Source organism: Anser brachyrhynchus, assembly GCF_964034855.1.
Source record: "Anser brachyrhynchus genome assembly, chromosome: 4".
NCBI classification, from domain to species: Eukaryota; Metazoa; Chordata; class Aves; order Anseriformes; family Anatidae; genus Anser; species Anser brachyrhynchus.
Window position 1 is genome coordinate 69,984,965 of NC_137698.1, and position 17,641 is coordinate 70,002,605.

Sequence of the window (17,641 nt, forward strand, 5' to 3'; positions counted from 1 at the left end):
ATGGTGATTACAGAGTGGGAAGGAAGGAAGAAAGTGGGAACTGACATTTAATTAATTCCCTTCCAAGGAGAAGAAGGCAACAATCTGCTTTAACCATGATAGGAGCTAACTTACTGAACAGGTTTCATATCAAAGTTTGGATCAATTCAAATAACTAAATCTGTGTCTTTCTGTGAGGGCACTTACCAGGCCCTCCTTTCTCTCGCTGTCTTAACATACAGACCATGTACTCTGCTTCTTTACAGATCCTGATGACTTCCCATTCTCTCAGTCCACTGAAGGAATGAGTATGGATTCCACATGAAAAAGAACTCAGAATCTACTGATATTTTAAAACAATAATGACGTGGTTATTTACCAGTTACTATAGAAAGCAAACAAAAATATTGAACATATTTCATATTTTGAAGCCTTGATTATTAAGTGAATGCCTTAAATATCCACATGTCTTGTGGGAGTAAAAGAGACAATTTCAAGCTGGTGAAGAGAAGAAAGTAATTGCGTTTCTGCTACCTTACACAGTTATTTGCATAATCCCTCATGTAATTCTTGTGACTATAAGGTGACCTTAATAATAAAAGGTGGATCTTAATAAATTGATAATGAAATAAAGAAGATGGGCAAAGGGTGATAGAACAGAATAGAGAATACAGACCTCATGACTTTAGAGAAAGTGCCGTGACCTATTAGCTACAAAAGCAAATATGTTTCAGATAGAGTTCTTAGATTTGTGAAAACTGGTACAAATTGCAGAACAGAGAGTTTAGAAGATAGAAAACACTGGAACAGGAACTTAATACACTTACTTCTGCTTTTTGTCGATTTTTTGTTTTGATTTCCTCTAGTTGCTTTTTTTCCTTTGGAGGCTTGTAGGTACTTGGAGGAACCTAAATAAAAAGGCAATAATATCCACAGTATGGGATATAAAACATTCAAAGTGATATATTCTTGCAGGGAAAACACCACATTCACCTTTACTGTAAAACAGCTGCAGTTATTTTTTCAATATTGATTCTTTTCTATCAGTGCCAGCATAGAAGCCATGGACAGATTTCAATTAGCTGGGACCACCCAGGCTTTTCAGACCTGTGCAGTGTAATATAAGCCCTGGATAAAGGGCCAGAAAGAAAGAATAATCTGAAACTAGTACAAGAAAGGCTAAAGGAATAATAAACACCATAGGCCCAATCTAGGGGAAAAAGAAGTTGCCAGGAGGGGAAAAGTTCTGTCTGGCATCTCATAAATTTCAGCTTCACAGCACTGACAGCCAGATAGGGTAGCTGTATGAAGTTAAAAGGTGGAGCTCTTTGGCACAGTGTGTGTTGACAAGTTTACAGAGGGTCCAGAGAAGTTTGGGGAAGAAAAATACTTTGAGGGTTATTAAACACCCAGGCACTGCATTGTAACTGAGGACGTCTTTGAGCTGAAACGTTTGGAAGCTGAGAAAGTTGTTGGGGAAAGCAGCAACTATGCTTGTGTTATCCCTGTGCTCCTCCTAGACATCTGGGTTTGGCCACTACTGGAGAAAAAACACCAGGCAAAATGGACCTTCTCTCTGGTACACTGTGGCTGCCCCAACGTGCTTGTAAAGGGACATCATTGGAGATGGAGATTAAATGTTTGGAGGTAGAGGACTGTGAGGACCCTCCCAGCATTAGTCAAAAATTTGGGAAAGCATTCATATGTCAGAAAGTGCTACAGATAAAATGACCAGGAAAGATTTATAGTCTGGCTGTCCTATGGCTCAACAATAAACTAGGCAGAAGGGGGAAATGGGACTGCATCATTTTGATCTAGGATTAGGCTTCTGGGGCATTTCAGTATTTGCGTAAGCAATACATTTTGTGCAGAAGCAGAACCTGGAAAAAGACTGGATGTCTCCTTCCTGTGTGGATGAGATAGGCCACCAGCTTATGGGGCATCTGCTTAAATACTTATCTTGCTATAAATGTTCTATCTCCATTAGAAGTTACAGAATTAATTCAAGAGTTACTGGGAAAAATCTATAATCTGTATTGTTCTGGAAGTCAGTTCAGGGAACATAGGGGATCCAAACTAGCTTTACTGGACTGTAGAAAGAGCTATGCTTTGAAGAACTCGTGTTTTCTACTGCCTTTGCTATTTGACATCATTATCTACAGGAAAAAGAAATGCACAAATAGAAAAGGCTAGCAATTAAATATATGGGTGAGACTGCTTAAGTATTTTTGTGAGCTTTTTAAGTGAAGTAGAACTGAAAGTATTTCCCAGCAGTATCTAAATTTTTTTTTATTATGCTTTTATGGATGGAGAAATAAAAGCCCAGAGAATTTGCAGAGGGTTGCACAGCAGTGAGTATCAGTTTCTTTCAATGTTCTTCCTAGTCATGTACTTTACCTACAAAACTGTACTCATCTGCCAGTGTGAGCTGAAGATCTCTCTGCAGAACTTCTGTGCTTATTCCAAGTAATTTAAGGAGGTGTCTTTTCAATAAGATGTTTCAAAAATGATCCTAGCCTTGTAATTTAGCCTTCAGATACCATGGTGATGAGTACCCACCAGACAGACAGAAAGACAACACAGCAATTACCCTTTATAACAATAAACAATGTGCAGTTGCCAGACGAGGATGAATAAATCACTCTAAGCAAATTGCAAATTCCAGCAATAGGGAGATCAGAAAGGCCAAACTGTACCTACTTAATCCTAAAGTGAAAAGGAGGGGCTAGGAGTAAGGCACACCAAGTTTGCCTTTCGCCTCCAGCGTGTGGCCAGCTTCACCTACACTTTCCATATTTTCTTTCTTTTACTGGAGGTTTTATTTAAGGAGTAGGTATCACAAGAAATTTAAGGAAGAACAAACCAGCATGATGCACTCACTGAGCTGACACCATGCATGGATGCAGAAAGGAGCAGAACTAGAGGCTTTTTTAATTGGCCCTGAAACAAATTGCTCCTGAATGCATCCTCCTGCAGCCCTGGATAAACTCCAGCCCCAACACAGGCTAGTTATTGCCTTAAATGTGCAGAGAGACACATGCAAGGAGAATGACAAATGATTTCTAAGAAATCAGCTCAGTTTTGTTTAACCACCCCCAAAATACATACCCAAGTAGAAATACCTTATATTGGTTGAGATGAGGCAATTTAACAATGACAAGAGAAAATACATTTCAGGAAAAGGTATGAGAGGGAAATATGCAAAATGATGAATAAGTACTTTGAACTTTGGTAGTGATCAGAATTGTATTTTTTTAAGCTACTGTTATAAGATAGACAAGGACAGGCTAGTGCAGTGCTTGTTGTTTTAAGAGCTTGTTTATATACAAAACAAGATCATAAAGGTAAATATATTGTTTGATCTATAGATTTGTAAACAGAGTAATCTGTATTGGCCTTTTAATTATTTTAAATAATCAAGCAAGTCCACTCATGAAGCTCAGCTGAAACAATAAGGAAATTAATCTCCCTGATCTTTGATGAATGTTTATGACGATGAATGAGGATGAGTTATGAGGATGAATCCTAACCTTCCAGGCCTGTGTCACCCCAATGAAACATCCCAATGTCAGTGGAGAGTCCCATCTCAATACTGATCACTGAGTAAGACAACTACCCAGTCTTCTGCAGTAACCCACCTAGAATCACAGAATCATAGAATATTCCAAGTTGGAAGGGACCCACAAGGATCACGGAGTCCAGCTCCTGGCTCCACACAGGACTACCTATAAATCAGACTGTATGTCTGAGAGCATTGCCCAAATGCTTCTTGAATTCCAGCAGCTCTGTGCCGTGACCACTGCCCCGGGGAGCCCTTCCCAGTGCCTGAAATGTGTTTTCAGCATACAAGACAACAGTACTATTCCTGAATTCATGTAAATGATACATCCTATCCTACTTTGCATTTTATTTTAACTATGCTATATAATGCAATGTATCGGGAAGTAATACCTAAAATAATAATCTTATTAATCAAAATTAAATAATTTCACCATAGGGACGCAATGACTTCTCAGTAGTTATTGCTTAAATCCAGACGCCTCCATATGAATTCATGCAGTTGTTTCAAGTGGAGCAGTAACTCTGCCTGTAGTTAGTGTGACTGCGATATTCCCAGCTAATATGCCACATGGCAAGCTCTTTGACAGATGAATGAGAACTATGAGAAAAAATGGATATCTCAGAAAACTAACACCTTTGTGAGAAAATGGACAGGAACAGCAGATTATGGGATATAATCTGGAAGAGTTTTATTTCTGTTCATTCCTCTCAAATAAATACAACTCTCTGCCACACAGTAGCCAAAACTAAGGCTTGCTCTCACTTCCCTACATCTTTATTGACATCTGGGCTGACTTTTCTCTGCTGAAAGTACAGGATCTAAAACAGAGATGCTGGCAACAATATGGCAAATTAAAGCAAAGCTTAATTTGCTGAGATACATGCAGAAATGAGCACAGCATATGTCACTGCTACGCTAATGGTTTTAGATTCACACGAGCTTTTAAATTTGCAGACTTGGCCAAAATGTAAACCAAATTTAGTATAACCCTAACAACACAAATGAACTTCAGTAAATGCATCTGTGTTAAAGCAAATTTATTCTGAGAGGGGCTGTGCATTATAAAGGTACTAAAATGACAGCAATATGACTCATTCCTATACTGATTAAGTAGTTATTAAATGCAGTTTTTCAGAGCCTGGTATTAAGCTGTTTCAATGTAAAATCCCATTAACTGTATAACACACTACCATTAAATTGCTCTGCCATCCTAAGATGTAAATGGTATCTAAGAGCATTCAACACATGTATTATTTAAAACCTGAAGTGCTAATACAAGGTGGCATATACTGCTCAAAACTATGGCTTCCAAGCTCACTTCCCACTGCATTTAAATATAGATGGTTTTGGAGTCTTTATTAAGTTAGTCATAGCAACTTGATCCCAAATCCTGTTTGCCTTTCCCAAGCGAGCTGACTTTAAACTGTGTGTCTCTGATTTGTACCAGTGTAACTGAGTCAGTATCTTGGACAGTTAGTAAAATGAAAACTTAGCACTTTGAAGATAGTCAACTCTCATTTGTATGTAAGCAATAAATTAAAATGGAAAAATATTAATTTAAGAGATTCAACATGAATATAAATAGCAAGGAATAAAAATCTAGAGTCCCTCTCATGTCCAATGAAATTGCTTTGTTACTTACTTAAGGAGAGTTCATTCTACAAAAAAATAATCCATCTAGTTTATAAAATTGTTCAGTTGAATATTCTTTTCTTACCTGCTTCAATGCATTATCCAAAGCAAACATTTTACAAAATCCACGGACTATCAGAAACCTTTGTATCATGCTTTCATCAGTTTGTATCCACTGTAGTGTTCTACCTCCAAGAGATGTAAACCAACTACAGGAAACAACCTTTTCCCTTTCCTTTGTTTGGCCTACAATTTGCTTACACAAGTTTCACTGAAATGAAATGAATTAGCTATTTTTTAGAAATCTGACCTTCAGTAACAAATAAATCCTCGCTGATTTCTCAAAGGTTGTAGATTTTCTACAATTATTTTGAAAGAGACGATTAACTCCCTTACCATGATTTTGTGCACAAGATTACATAAAGCAGAGTATCTCAAAAAGCATTAAAAAAAACTCACAGGTGGACCTTTTTCCAGTACTGGTATTGGCAGAGGTATAGGAATGGCACGTGGTTTGGGTATGGTCAAATTAAATTCCTTTGGCTGAGTGACCGTTGAAGTCTTGACAGTGGTAGTACGATTATTTAATTTATCCGTGAGCTGTTCAATCAGTTGCTGTACTTTTGGCTGCCATCTTCAAATAAAAATAGATTATTCTATTTTATTTCATTTTTATTCTTTTGTACACACTTACAATGTAGTATATGAGCTTGGCACAGCTGCGAATTCTGCAACACTTTCAGCTATTCTGTTATTTTCTTTTCAATAAAATTAACCCCTGAATTTGTACGTATGATTTAGTTGGATTGTGTTATTTCACCTCTTCATAGATGCTAGTCCAGTGGTGAAATAGCCACAGTTTTTATTGAATAAGCAGTTATGTCACCAGTCTGTTTTGCAGCAGAACCAGACTATGAATCAGAAAATCAGCTGTCAGAAGCAGAGTACATACAGATGAAAAGACTATGAACAGACAGTGGTCTAAGTACTGCCATTGTCATCATCTGACAGACACATAGATCAACCTCACAGCCCAGGCAGTTCTAATAAAAAAATAAATATATAGAAAGATGTGTGGAGTTTGGTGGAATCAGCAAATGAACCCTCAAAACAAGTTGGTGACTGTGGGGCAGATGTTTTTGAGTTCTCTGTGTTTGGATTTTTGCTTGTATAAAGGTTCAAAATTCTTCCCAGGAGTGACAGGAAGGTACAGAATGCAAGGTAACACACAGACAAGTTATCAGGGCTGATTTTGGTGACAGCTTCATGTCTGTTATTGCTCCTCCATATTTATTCTACCCATAAGTACTACACATGCAATAGAGTTTTCCCAGAATTTAAAAATCAGCTGATGATGCAAATTTGCACTGACTTCTTTACATGACTGTTAGCTTAGCTAGCACTGTCACTGTTGGATGAGGCTTACAAGTAACTTCCAAAATAATGCAGCTCCATTAAAATAAAAGGAACTTTTTATATTAACCTCACTGATGTTACAAAGAGGAATACAATGACATTTTAAAAAAATTAAACTACTCAACTGATTAAACTGATCAGTGCATCCTCAGCCCCTTGGAGGAAGTTTCAAACCCAGTGATCAAATCTGGTCTTCAGCATTCCTGCACAGCTTACATGTACTTCTAGGCAAAAAACTTGTGCTTGTGACACTGAATGCAATTGAGTGTGAAGGACGGTTCTCACAAGCCTACTATTAATGAAACATAAGCCATAGATTATATTGCTATTCTGTATCTCTCTCTGTATCTTTATATTCAAGCTGCAAGCGTACTTTATAATTAGAATTACTACTCTGGAATTTATTGAGACAAATTCTGACTTCAAATACATCCCCGTAATTCCTGTAGGACTCAGTGGAATTGTATTTCAAGCCAAATCTATAGTACTACATTTGCTAATTTCATATAATCTAAAGAGAATCTAAAGGGCTAATTGTGTCGACTGACATGACAGAAGTAGATGCAAATTCTTTTTCAGCTGACATTGTTTGTAACAGTTCTGTCTAACAGTGTTTGCCATCATCTGTGGTAATCTATACTGCAGTGAGGAGGAGGTGTGATTGCAGCCACCTAGGTGTGCCCATGCTAGCTTTAATTTCTCAGTCTTGGGCAAAAAAAAGAAAACAAGCTGCTGAGTAACTTGAGATTCAGCTACTGTTTCTCCATGTGAAAATGTTCCAGTTTGGCAAGGGTACTCAGGCTACTGTATCACCACCTAACACACCTGGCATCTTAGAGCATTCAAACCATTAAGTGATGCTGCAATTGTGTAAATCAATAATAATTTTAAAAGACTTGTTTACATGCTTATCTGATTTGCTCAGAAGGGATTTTATGACCATTTGCATAAACAAATCTGAGCATAAAGCCAAGCTCATGAAAATCAAACATCTTTTTTTTTTTTTTTTCCATGTGCTTACTGTCACGCAGATGGTGAAGTGACTTATGAGGCTGGAATCGAACTCTCTAAGAGAATTTAAACCTGCTAGTATGATGTTTGATCTATGCAGGGGCACTGAAAAACAAATGTACAACAGCTGTGAAAGGACTTCTCCATGAGAGAACCTTGCCTCTGGGCAAGTAAAAGGGATTATAGTCTCATGAAGACAAGAAAGGTTCTCAGTGACATCAATGGGAGAAATACTTTAACAGCAAATCAAATTTTCAGCAGAAGCTTTCCCCAGTGTGTTGCACTTAAACTTTGAGGTGACCACAGGCTACTTAAGTACTGACTGCTTACCTTAGCAGTGGATCAATCCAGTTCTCCTTTACATACAGCGAATCGTAGAACCGACTCCATTCATCTTTTATCCATGTGTTCAAATACAAGGCATTGAAGAAGAATCTAAGAAACTAGTAATAAGGGATATGTTTTAAATATGGATACTAAAGGTACGATGTACATAAAACTACAAAAAGCATGGGTTTGTTACAAATACTTTTGAAGAACTTGCTTTTATTTTACCCTGTATTTATAACCATGTGCTTGATATTTGTATGTTTTTCTTAGTTCTGCTAGGACGGCCTCAGGTCTTTCAGCCCTATTTTGTGAAACATTAATAGATACTAAAATATTTTAATGATCTAAAAAATCTAGTAGCTACAACATGGGGATGTTTTGATGCATCTTTAAGTTGCTTCAAACATCGTGAAACAAAAGTTTTTATTAAAAAATAATTGCTACTGCAATGCACTGATTTTAGTCTAATTATACAGTAGAGTTTTGAAGTCTAATATTCCCGTAGCCAACTCCTGATTATCTGTAGCTGGATGATCCACGGTGCCCACAAATATCTCAGGCCTGGCACTGCACCTGAATTGCTTAAGATCCTTTCAACTCCCTGGGAACTTTGTAGAGGGAAGTGGTGAGAACTATAAACTGCTATACAATATGGTTTCTTTTTTATTGAAATATAATTAATTGGCATATTCCCATTAAACTAGAAAGCTGAAATTTGGCACACATATATTGTAGGGCTCTACATGCTGGAGAAGTGGCAATTAACATTTGAACTTTTGTTTTCCACTAGAGTTCACCAGAAGGTCAAGAGCCTTTCTTTAAGACTTGGACTGTTCAAATAGCCTTTTGAAACACTCTTGAAAAATGGCCCTCAGATTCAGCATGTATCACTGACAGCAATATAAATTCCAAACTTGAACCTGAACTTTTTCACTAGAATTATTGGAAATGGAAGTACAGGCAACCATAGAATCATAGAATATCCCAAGGTGAAAGGGATCCAAGTATCACACTAAAATAACCACAATAATAGAAAAGATTCCTAAATAATATAGACATTATGGGACACACTGGAAAACTGTGTGCAGTCACTTGAACAGTTTCCAATGGAGACTGCAGGTCTTATTATTTCAGACTTGGCATCAATCCTGTCTTATTTGGGTTGTTTTCCACAGAGCCATATAGGTCTTGATATAGAGCTTTTTGTTCTGGAGGACTAGCAGGCAGCTTCTTAATTCACACGTGGTACCAGGCTCAAGATGGCTCACAGCCCCATGAATAAGTCAGCTACAAACAATACAGATTTGACTCCAGGTGTTTGCTGCAGATGTTCAACAGGCATAGAAATCCTGCTACTTGAAATCTATAGTCTTGTTGTGACCATTTCCAAGGAATTAGCCTGCAAATTTACTCTTATTTTCACCTGTTGCACTTTTGGTAGAGTTAAATGACTGATCAACAACCAAATGTCAAAGTGAATACTACCACCTTGGATTCTCATTCATGTTTAGAAATTACTGTTCTTCCCCAAAACTGCAGCTGCTGTTGTATCAACACACTGTCCAGAAGAAATTTCATCCCTAAAAGCAAGACTATAAATTAACTGTCAAATTGCAATGTTTTTTTTTTTTTTCTGTTTCCAAGTTCAGTTTGCTGAGTTTGCTAGGTATATGATAAACGAATGCATTTCATCCCATTGTACTAGAAACTTATTATTTCTTCTTATGGAGGACCTTTCTCTACAATACATGCATCTTGGCTTTCATTTTCCATGTAACATAATCATTTGTGCTTATGCAATGTATAAATAAAATGTGAAAAGTTCATAGTCTCCAGGAGAATCGATGCACTGCATATACACTACTTCTAGCAGTTATCACAACAAATATTACATCCAGGTATCCCAGGTGTAGATATGATTATAGACCCAGAGAATCATGTCCATTGCCAAAGTACTCTTCTTACCTTATAGAAGGCCTCAACTATACCCAAAGTTTATCAAAAATTTGTTTTTAAACCCCATGTGTGTAAGCAAGTGTATATACAAGGGTGGATTGAACATGAGCATACTTAAAAAGAGGCAGACCCTGAGGGTAGAAGTAGTTTCATATTTCTGGGTATTCAGAGAATTCATAGAAGAAGCTGATGTGGAAACACTGCAGGTGGTGTTCTGTAGATCCTCCAGTTTTCTTTCATTGGTTTTTGTCAAGTTGAACTCCTCCGCCCTCGCTGTGTCCTCAGTATTCCTCTTACACAGCCTACTCCATCCTCAGAGCCTTCAATCAATCGTCTATTACATTGTCACATGAAACTAAGCCTCTGAATTACTGTTATTTGAGCTCTCCCTGACTGATCTTTTCTGTCTAGGTCTTCTAAATATTTGCTTTAATAATCCTTTACAAAGTACTTGCAACTACCTCTTCAAGGCAGATGAAACTAATAAAAGCATACAGTCAGTGATTTCTGGCTGCTGTATTAAACAGCTGGCTATGATCCCTTGAGGCCCCTCACTGCAACTCCAGTTATGTTCTCCTTATTAACATTTCACACTGTATTAGGACAAATGGATAATTCTGTGATGGATGGATGCTATGACGTATTCCTATGAGCTACAGAGTGGTTAACTGTGTAATCAGATAGTTACTGGGATGTATATTACAGTGTTCCGTGTTTTAGTCACAGTCCCCTGAGAAATGCTATAATATGGATATGCTCAAAATGCCTCATGTGGAAGAACACTTGGAATGCTGCCCTGGAATGGTTATCCAGGCAATGCAGGGATTGCCAGTGGTAATGCAGGGATTACCAGACATTGGTTCTGACCCTGGGCTGTCTGGACCCAAATCCACAATCTTGGCTTTGATAATTCACATCACAGATGGCGAATGTGGGCAGAATCAGACCCAGGAAACCATAGCACATTTCATTTCTTAACAGTAGAAACTTCTGTGTTTTGTGAACTGAATTACTAGGAAAAAATACCTTATATTTCTGTTTTCTCTTTGGCCACACATGACCAAGGTGTCAACCCCAATATTATCAGTCTGTGCTTTTATAGCAGCAAAATACAGCTTGAAGTTCTCACATTTCTGTTCAGATATTACCAGTATCTTTCTCCTTAGAGAAGCCATTGGACAGTCACTTTGGTAACAGCATTGTTCTGTTTACTGGTCCTCTGTCTTTAATGTTCCAAGCCCGAGAGTTTCACTACTCACAAAGCATGATGAGCCAGATTAATTTCTCCTCTGAAAGTGGTGGAATTACAGCAGAAATTGTATCCATTTTTACTATTTTACCTTTCTCTGGCTGTGGTAAGATTGAACAAGGGTGTAAAACTTGACTGTTTTGTAATGCATTTGTACAGGTGGGCTAAATTAATGCCTTGCTTATAAGAATTTGAACATGCCCTGCTAATAGTCTCTTAATATGTTTTTATACAGCGAGATTATTTCTAAAAATGAAATGAAACAATGGGAAGTTTCTTCTTCTGGGATTATCTCTACATCCGTGAAGTCATCTTTATATTCACAACATAAGCTTTTGATTCTTGACTTAAAGAATCAACTGCAAGAAACCGTAGATTCAGGTTCTCCATACAGATCAGCCACTACCTGAGAATGAGATAATTTTGGCTGTATGCAACCACAGATATTTGCTGTAGTAGCAAAGGCAATCAAAGAGGTTCCTGTTCACTCTTCTCTTCACCTGTTGATTCTTTCACTATTGTTCTTCACTTGAAGTTGAATTACCTGTAAGATTATACCTTTTAACTGCAACACGGAAATGAAAAGGAAGGCAAGAAACTCTTTAGAAGGCTTTCCTACCAAGAAATAGTAATCAGAAATTCCATTTTGAGGATCCTGATTTGAAGCTCTGGAGCAAAGTGTCCTAGCCTGGTCCCAGATACTTCTGCCACTGTTTGACCCAGCTTGGATTTATTTTGCCCTTTTATCCTCCAGGAGGCTGATCTTGTCCTACTATTCCTACCTCATCATAACAGCAATAACAATACCCGGTTCTTATATAGTAATTTCATTTGCAGATCTCAGAAATTCTTTATAAAGGACTTCACTGCTGTTGGTATAAATCAGAATGTGAAATAGAATGAAACATGTTCTTGAGTGCTAGAGGGAATATGCTACTTATTTGCATTTTTTTACAAGGCAAGTATGAAATTATAAACCCGTTTACTTCAACTTTTTATTTCAAGCATCTTTTCTCTAACATACAAACCCTTAAATTTTATCACAGAAATAAAAGAATAAAATGTATGAATAATAGAACATGAAAATAGGCTTGAGCAAGCGTGCACAGCTAAGTTCTTAGAAGAACAATCCTGCTAAGGTTACAAAATTGGGTTTTATCCAATGATTCTGTCAGTATAAAATCACAAAGAATTCTTGCATGTATTCTTAACGTTACAGAATAAGCTTATAATTTTCTGTTCAAGCAGATGAACATGTATGAATGAGGTACCATTATTATTCTGCCTTGATATTATGCCTAAATGAAAATATTTGAACATACACGAATCATAGGGAAACACTGACTTTGATTCAAATGGACTCCGTCATGCAGACCCGTAAGAAGAAGGTCTACTCACACAAGTAGATCTCATTCATAAGAACAGTGCCTTTAATTTCATGAAGACTACTAATTTGCGTAAGATTTATCTGCACAATTAAGAAAATTCCAGTCAGCCTGTAATGTGCAGAAACATTTCTCATTTAATCCAAGCAAATCTTTTCTAAGTAAATATAAGTGAATAATTATTTTGCACCTCAACCGAACTCAGATACAAAAGTCATCAGGCAATATCTACAGGTCAGCATCCTGAAGAAGAATCCCAAATTTCTGACAACTTCAGGCTGTTGCTAAGGCTGCAAATCTGCCTTCTGCTGTTTTTGTCACTGTTGCTGGGGGACCAAATGCTGCTTCTAAATCCTCTGTTGCAGGTGCATTAATACACTCTAGCATTACTTTGCAGACAAAGGATCTCTTGTAATGCAAGAGAAGAAAACCTAGATGCTGTGGTGATGAGGATCTGGTAAGATACTGAAGTAAGCAAAATTATATCTACAGGAAAAAAAAAAGTAGCAGGTGCGGATCATCACACATGCAGCACTTCCCTATCAGAGAAAAATTATTCCAGACAAGGAGATAGAAATTGTCTGAAGTAAAACGTCAGGGTACTGACACGTAAGCCATATAAAGCTAGGTGAATGGAATCAACAAGAGATAACTGTCATGAAGTGGGAAGACTGTGTTGCTGGCTGAATGAGCTCAAGACGCATCCAATCCAGTGGCTTGTTTCTAAGATGTTTACCAAAGAAGGGGCTGGAGAGCATTTAGACAGAGAGTGATTTGTCTGTCTATCAGATTATGGTAATTCTTCTAGGCACTTCTCTGTTTTTTCTAGCAGTTAATGAAATATATATATATATTTCCTCTCAATGGAATTAATAAAAAACATTCCATGGTAAGCCCATCAAAACAAAGTGACCAGAGGGTTGAGTGTTCCTAAAAGCATTATGCAGACAACCTAACCTTCTTTCTCTCTATGTATTACAAAGCAACTGTACTTATGAAAAAGACACAGGCATCCACATGAACATTCAGTGTAATCAGAATAAGGATAAACCATAGCCTTTTGAATATTAATTACTAGAATTTGCCTATCCCTTGAATCTCACATTTATATAGAAGCCTATACACTTGCTATTCAAACATTGTGTTTGGACATGCTTTGAAACATCCAGATGATCAAAGCTTACATATGTATGTCACCAGTAATTTAATTTTTAGCCTATTTTCCCAAGAAAACAGGGCTTATGGGAAAGCACTGTCAGTCAGTTTATCCCTCTCCCTGACTTTAAAATGTAGCTTTTAAGATAATCAGCACTTTCAACCATTTTGAAAGAGAAGCAAAGTATATTTACATTTCCACAAGTTTCATGAAAATTAGCAAACAAGTAGAGGAGAGAAATCCAAACCGATGACTCCAGAGAGGAAAAGGCAGGCAGAACTTTGTTGTCATGATTTCTATTTGGCAGCAATGGAATTGCATATATGTTGTAATGAGGTAACTGGTACATGTAACTGGTACATAGCTCCAAACCAGCAACTGTGCTTTTTTGGAAAGGAAAAAAAGCAATGGAAGGGCAAAAAGCTTGATAAGCAAAGCGGCAGTGGGTTGTTTAGGGAAAGAAAGAACACAAATTGGCAAGAACTACAAGTTTCAACCGATTCCTTGTGTACAGCAAAAACTACTGCCTGAAGTCAAAGAACAAAAGCAAGCAGAGCCAAGAGTGAGTATGTAAGCTAGAGGGACAACTGTAAACCACATGAACTGTAGATCCCATATTTATTCTACTTTCTCAGATGATAAAAAATACATTTTAACTTGATATTTGACTGAATATGAGATAATCACTGCATAAGTACAGAAAATCAAGATTTTTGTGATAAGAAAATAATAATTTCCCATTTTATTTCTGAATTTAAACTGAAAGTAACACTAATTTCTCAATTTAAATGATCTTAAAAGTTGAGAATTCATCTGATTAATCAAACACAATGAAGAAAACACTAATTGTTGAAAAAAAATTGTACTATCATTACCTTATGCATTTTTGCAGTGTCCAGAGATTTCACAATTCTGCTGAAGTGCTGAAGACCGAGCTCTTCCAGTTGAAAAGTTGCCAAATAGCAAATAACTATCAAAAGATAAATATATTTAAAATGCAGCAGAAAATTCTAGTAAATATATACCTTATAGTCAACATGCTCTAGGATTTAGATTGTTACTTTATTTTTAAATAGTCTTCAGTATTGCTTATCTACCTGGGCAATATAGTGCTTGACAATGAGAAATTGTAATAGGAAGTTATAATATTAACCCTCTGTTCATTAGCATTCTGACTATGCTGTGGTTCATATAAATATGTTATGTGTTTCTTGAGTTAGATCTAAGCAAGTGAAAATCTACCATTTTATGTAGAATGCATGTAGAATTTTATGCAGAAATTGTAACAGCTGAGGATCTGTCCACTTACACGAAAAATGTAAAACAAGCGTAGTTATCCAAAGTCATGCACAGAGGTCCTCTGGATGCCTGCAAATATCTTTTTGCAAAACTGGGAGATCTACCAGAGCAGAGTTTGGAATCCTCTAAAATCCTGCCGTGATTTTGCAGTCATTTCATTCTGCCAACATCACCACTAAAACAAGCAGCTCTGTCAACCCCTGAATGCTTGTTCCCATTCCCCCTTTTACTTCCTGGTGTTTCTTCTCTTGGGCAAGTACAGTCACCCACAAAGCCAAGTTAACTCAGGCTGTGAATTTTACTGAAGCAATTTCTTGATCAGTTCACTGGATGGCTGCTGAACACTTGTTCTAACTCATGCAGGTGAGAATGAGTGGCCAGTGATGAAGACACAGGCAGCCCATTTCTTTTGGTAGTAGTACCATCTTATACACCAAGTATCTGCATGCTCCATCAGCGAAATTCAGTGTTAATCTGGCAGTAAGGCAGGAAAAACAGGAGTCAAAAGGCTCCTGACAGACACAACTGAAAAGTTTCTGAAAGAAAAACTTATTCTGACAAAATTTAATGTAAAGAGATGACTAAAAAACAGTTTTGATATTGGATTTTTTGACATATTCTGTTTTTAATATTGTTAGAGAGGATAGCTCTTATTATTCTGTTACAAAATCAGAGTTAATTATATAAAACAAAAATTTCAAACATAAAATATCATATCTCTAGTATTTCATTTACTTTTTTTTTTTCAAGTGACCTTTTTGCAGTAAATGTTGTAATTTTTGTTTTTATTCTGAATTATTATAAAACCAGACTTTAAAACTGTGGAGTGTCTGGGAAGTCCCAATCTGATTTTCGCATCCCCTTCTGGCATGTATACAATTTGATACGGGAAGAGTCAGTGCTTTCAGATTTTAATGGACCTGTAAAGTTCACGAGTTCCTGTATCAGCTTTTATTTGACCTTATTCACTTGGATCAATCAGACTTCACTTGCACTGCAGCACTTTAGCTGCCACCAAATAGTAATGATGAAATCAGTAATTCCTGACCAATATGCTGCAGCCAACTCAGTGTATCGTTAGACTTCAGTCGTGTGCTTTAGCATAGCAACATATTTAAGCAGTCTTAGTACAGTACACATTTATCTCCTACAAGCTTTATTAAATTCAAATCTGCTAACACATAGCAACAGCCTTTATAAGCAGCTTTGATCATTTAAGTGTCAATGCAGCTTGGTAAAGGGAATCACAAGCAGCTTAAAAAAATCTAAGCCAATGACCTTAGACTCTCAACTTGTTGATAAAGGAAAATCTTCCGGGGTCTCCCCTTTGCCCATGATTAATGGAGGCTTTTGTGTGGACCAGTCCTGACAATCCAATTACAGCAACACTCAGCTTAAAGTTGTAATATATGTGCCCCAGACACTGAAAAACATGGCTTTGCAGAAATGGAGACAATGAAGCATTATCATTTAGAATCAATTCAATATACCATTAATTTCATCTGACAGTTTAGGTTCCATTTAATTTGTTATTTGATTTAGATTTCTATGCTTTTCCTGGGACTGTGGCATTAGCAACCAGAATTACAGTTAAAATGTAATAGCTTTTAGAACACAAAATGTAGATGTATGTATATTAAATACATTTTTAGTATTTTCAACTACTTTGAATTAAACTGACTGGACTTTACAAAGTACCTACAAAACTTCAGAATATGTAAGACTCAGAGAAACAATGCCAGTGCAATTCGTGATTCCAATTTCTTTATGGACTTTATAACTCAACCTCAGTTATATTAAGTTCATAGCACAAAAAGATTTAAAGATGACTTTGTAATGTATTTCTTAATGCCTGACATCATTTCTTAATGCCTATAACATCAGTGATAGTAACTAGTCTGATTAACTAGCTCATACTATCAGATGTAGTAGTATTGTAACTGATTTTAACCAAGTCACTAACAAAAGGAAGATAATTGACTTATCTCACAGAGACGAGATAGAAATCTATTTAACGTTATTGTGATGGCCACTAACGAAGAAGTCCATGTATGGATAGAAGCAGTGTATCTCCTTCTGTGAGACATGCTGTGTTCTTCAACAAACAAAGCTTTGTTATACAGTTTCACATCTGAATGGCAGAGGTATTAGATTAGAAGGCAATAAAGGGAAAACACTGAATAATATTTTTTAAAGTGATAGTTGAGCTTTCAAGATATTTCTTGTAGTCAGTGATGTCATTTTCCACCTGCATGTTACAATTAACTTAATCTTCTGGCATATTCTGCAGAACATTCTTAGGTAAATATTCAGCTAACACCTGTGAGAATCCAGACTAAATAACAACCTCAGGATTTAGGCTTTAGATCATAAGGCCATGGGAAAAGGTCCTGTATTTCATGCTGCACTAGGCACAATGATAATAACACCTGCACTAATAACATAATATTTTTTAAAGTTTTGTGTTAAACACATTTGCTGTTTTAAAGAAAACTTACCTACATAGAGATTACGCTCAGAAATCAGACAGTATTTCCCATCCCGAACAAAAAAGGCATTCACTACTACATCCAATAAGGATTTATATTCTATGCATCCAGCTAGAGTTTCCAATACAAATTTTTCTTCAGTCACATTAAGAGTCTATAGAGATACAAAATTAATAA

General features: G+C 36.7%; 1 protein-coding gene across 4 annotated transcripts in view; it reads right to left on the minus strand.

Moving 5' to 3' along the window:
- The window catches only part of CFAP99 (cilia and flagella associated protein 99), a 57,442-nt gene that overhangs the window by 26,494 nt on the left and 13,307 nt on the right, over nucleotides 1-17,641 (minus strand). For 2 of the 4 annotated variants that reach the window (XM_080592071.1, XM_080592072.1), the window contains exons 3-7: nucleotides 17,474-17,618; nucleotides 14,552-14,646; nucleotides 7,931-8,043; nucleotides 5,633-5,807; nucleotides 807-887 (exon numbers count right to left, since the gene is read on the minus strand). In XM_080592071.1, coding sequence (XP_080448197.1) covers nucleotides 807-887; nucleotides 5,633-5,807; nucleotides 7,931-8,043; nucleotides 14,552-14,646; nucleotides 17,474-17,618 — 609 coding nt within the window. Of the gene's footprint in view, nucleotides 1-806; nucleotides 888-5,632; nucleotides 5,808-7,930; nucleotides 8,044-14,551; nucleotides 14,647-14,985; nucleotides 16,219-16,253; nucleotides 16,276-17,473; nucleotides 17,619-17,641 lie in introns of those variants that run through there. The other 2 variants (XM_080592074.1, XM_080592073.1) reach the window with 2 other exon arrangements.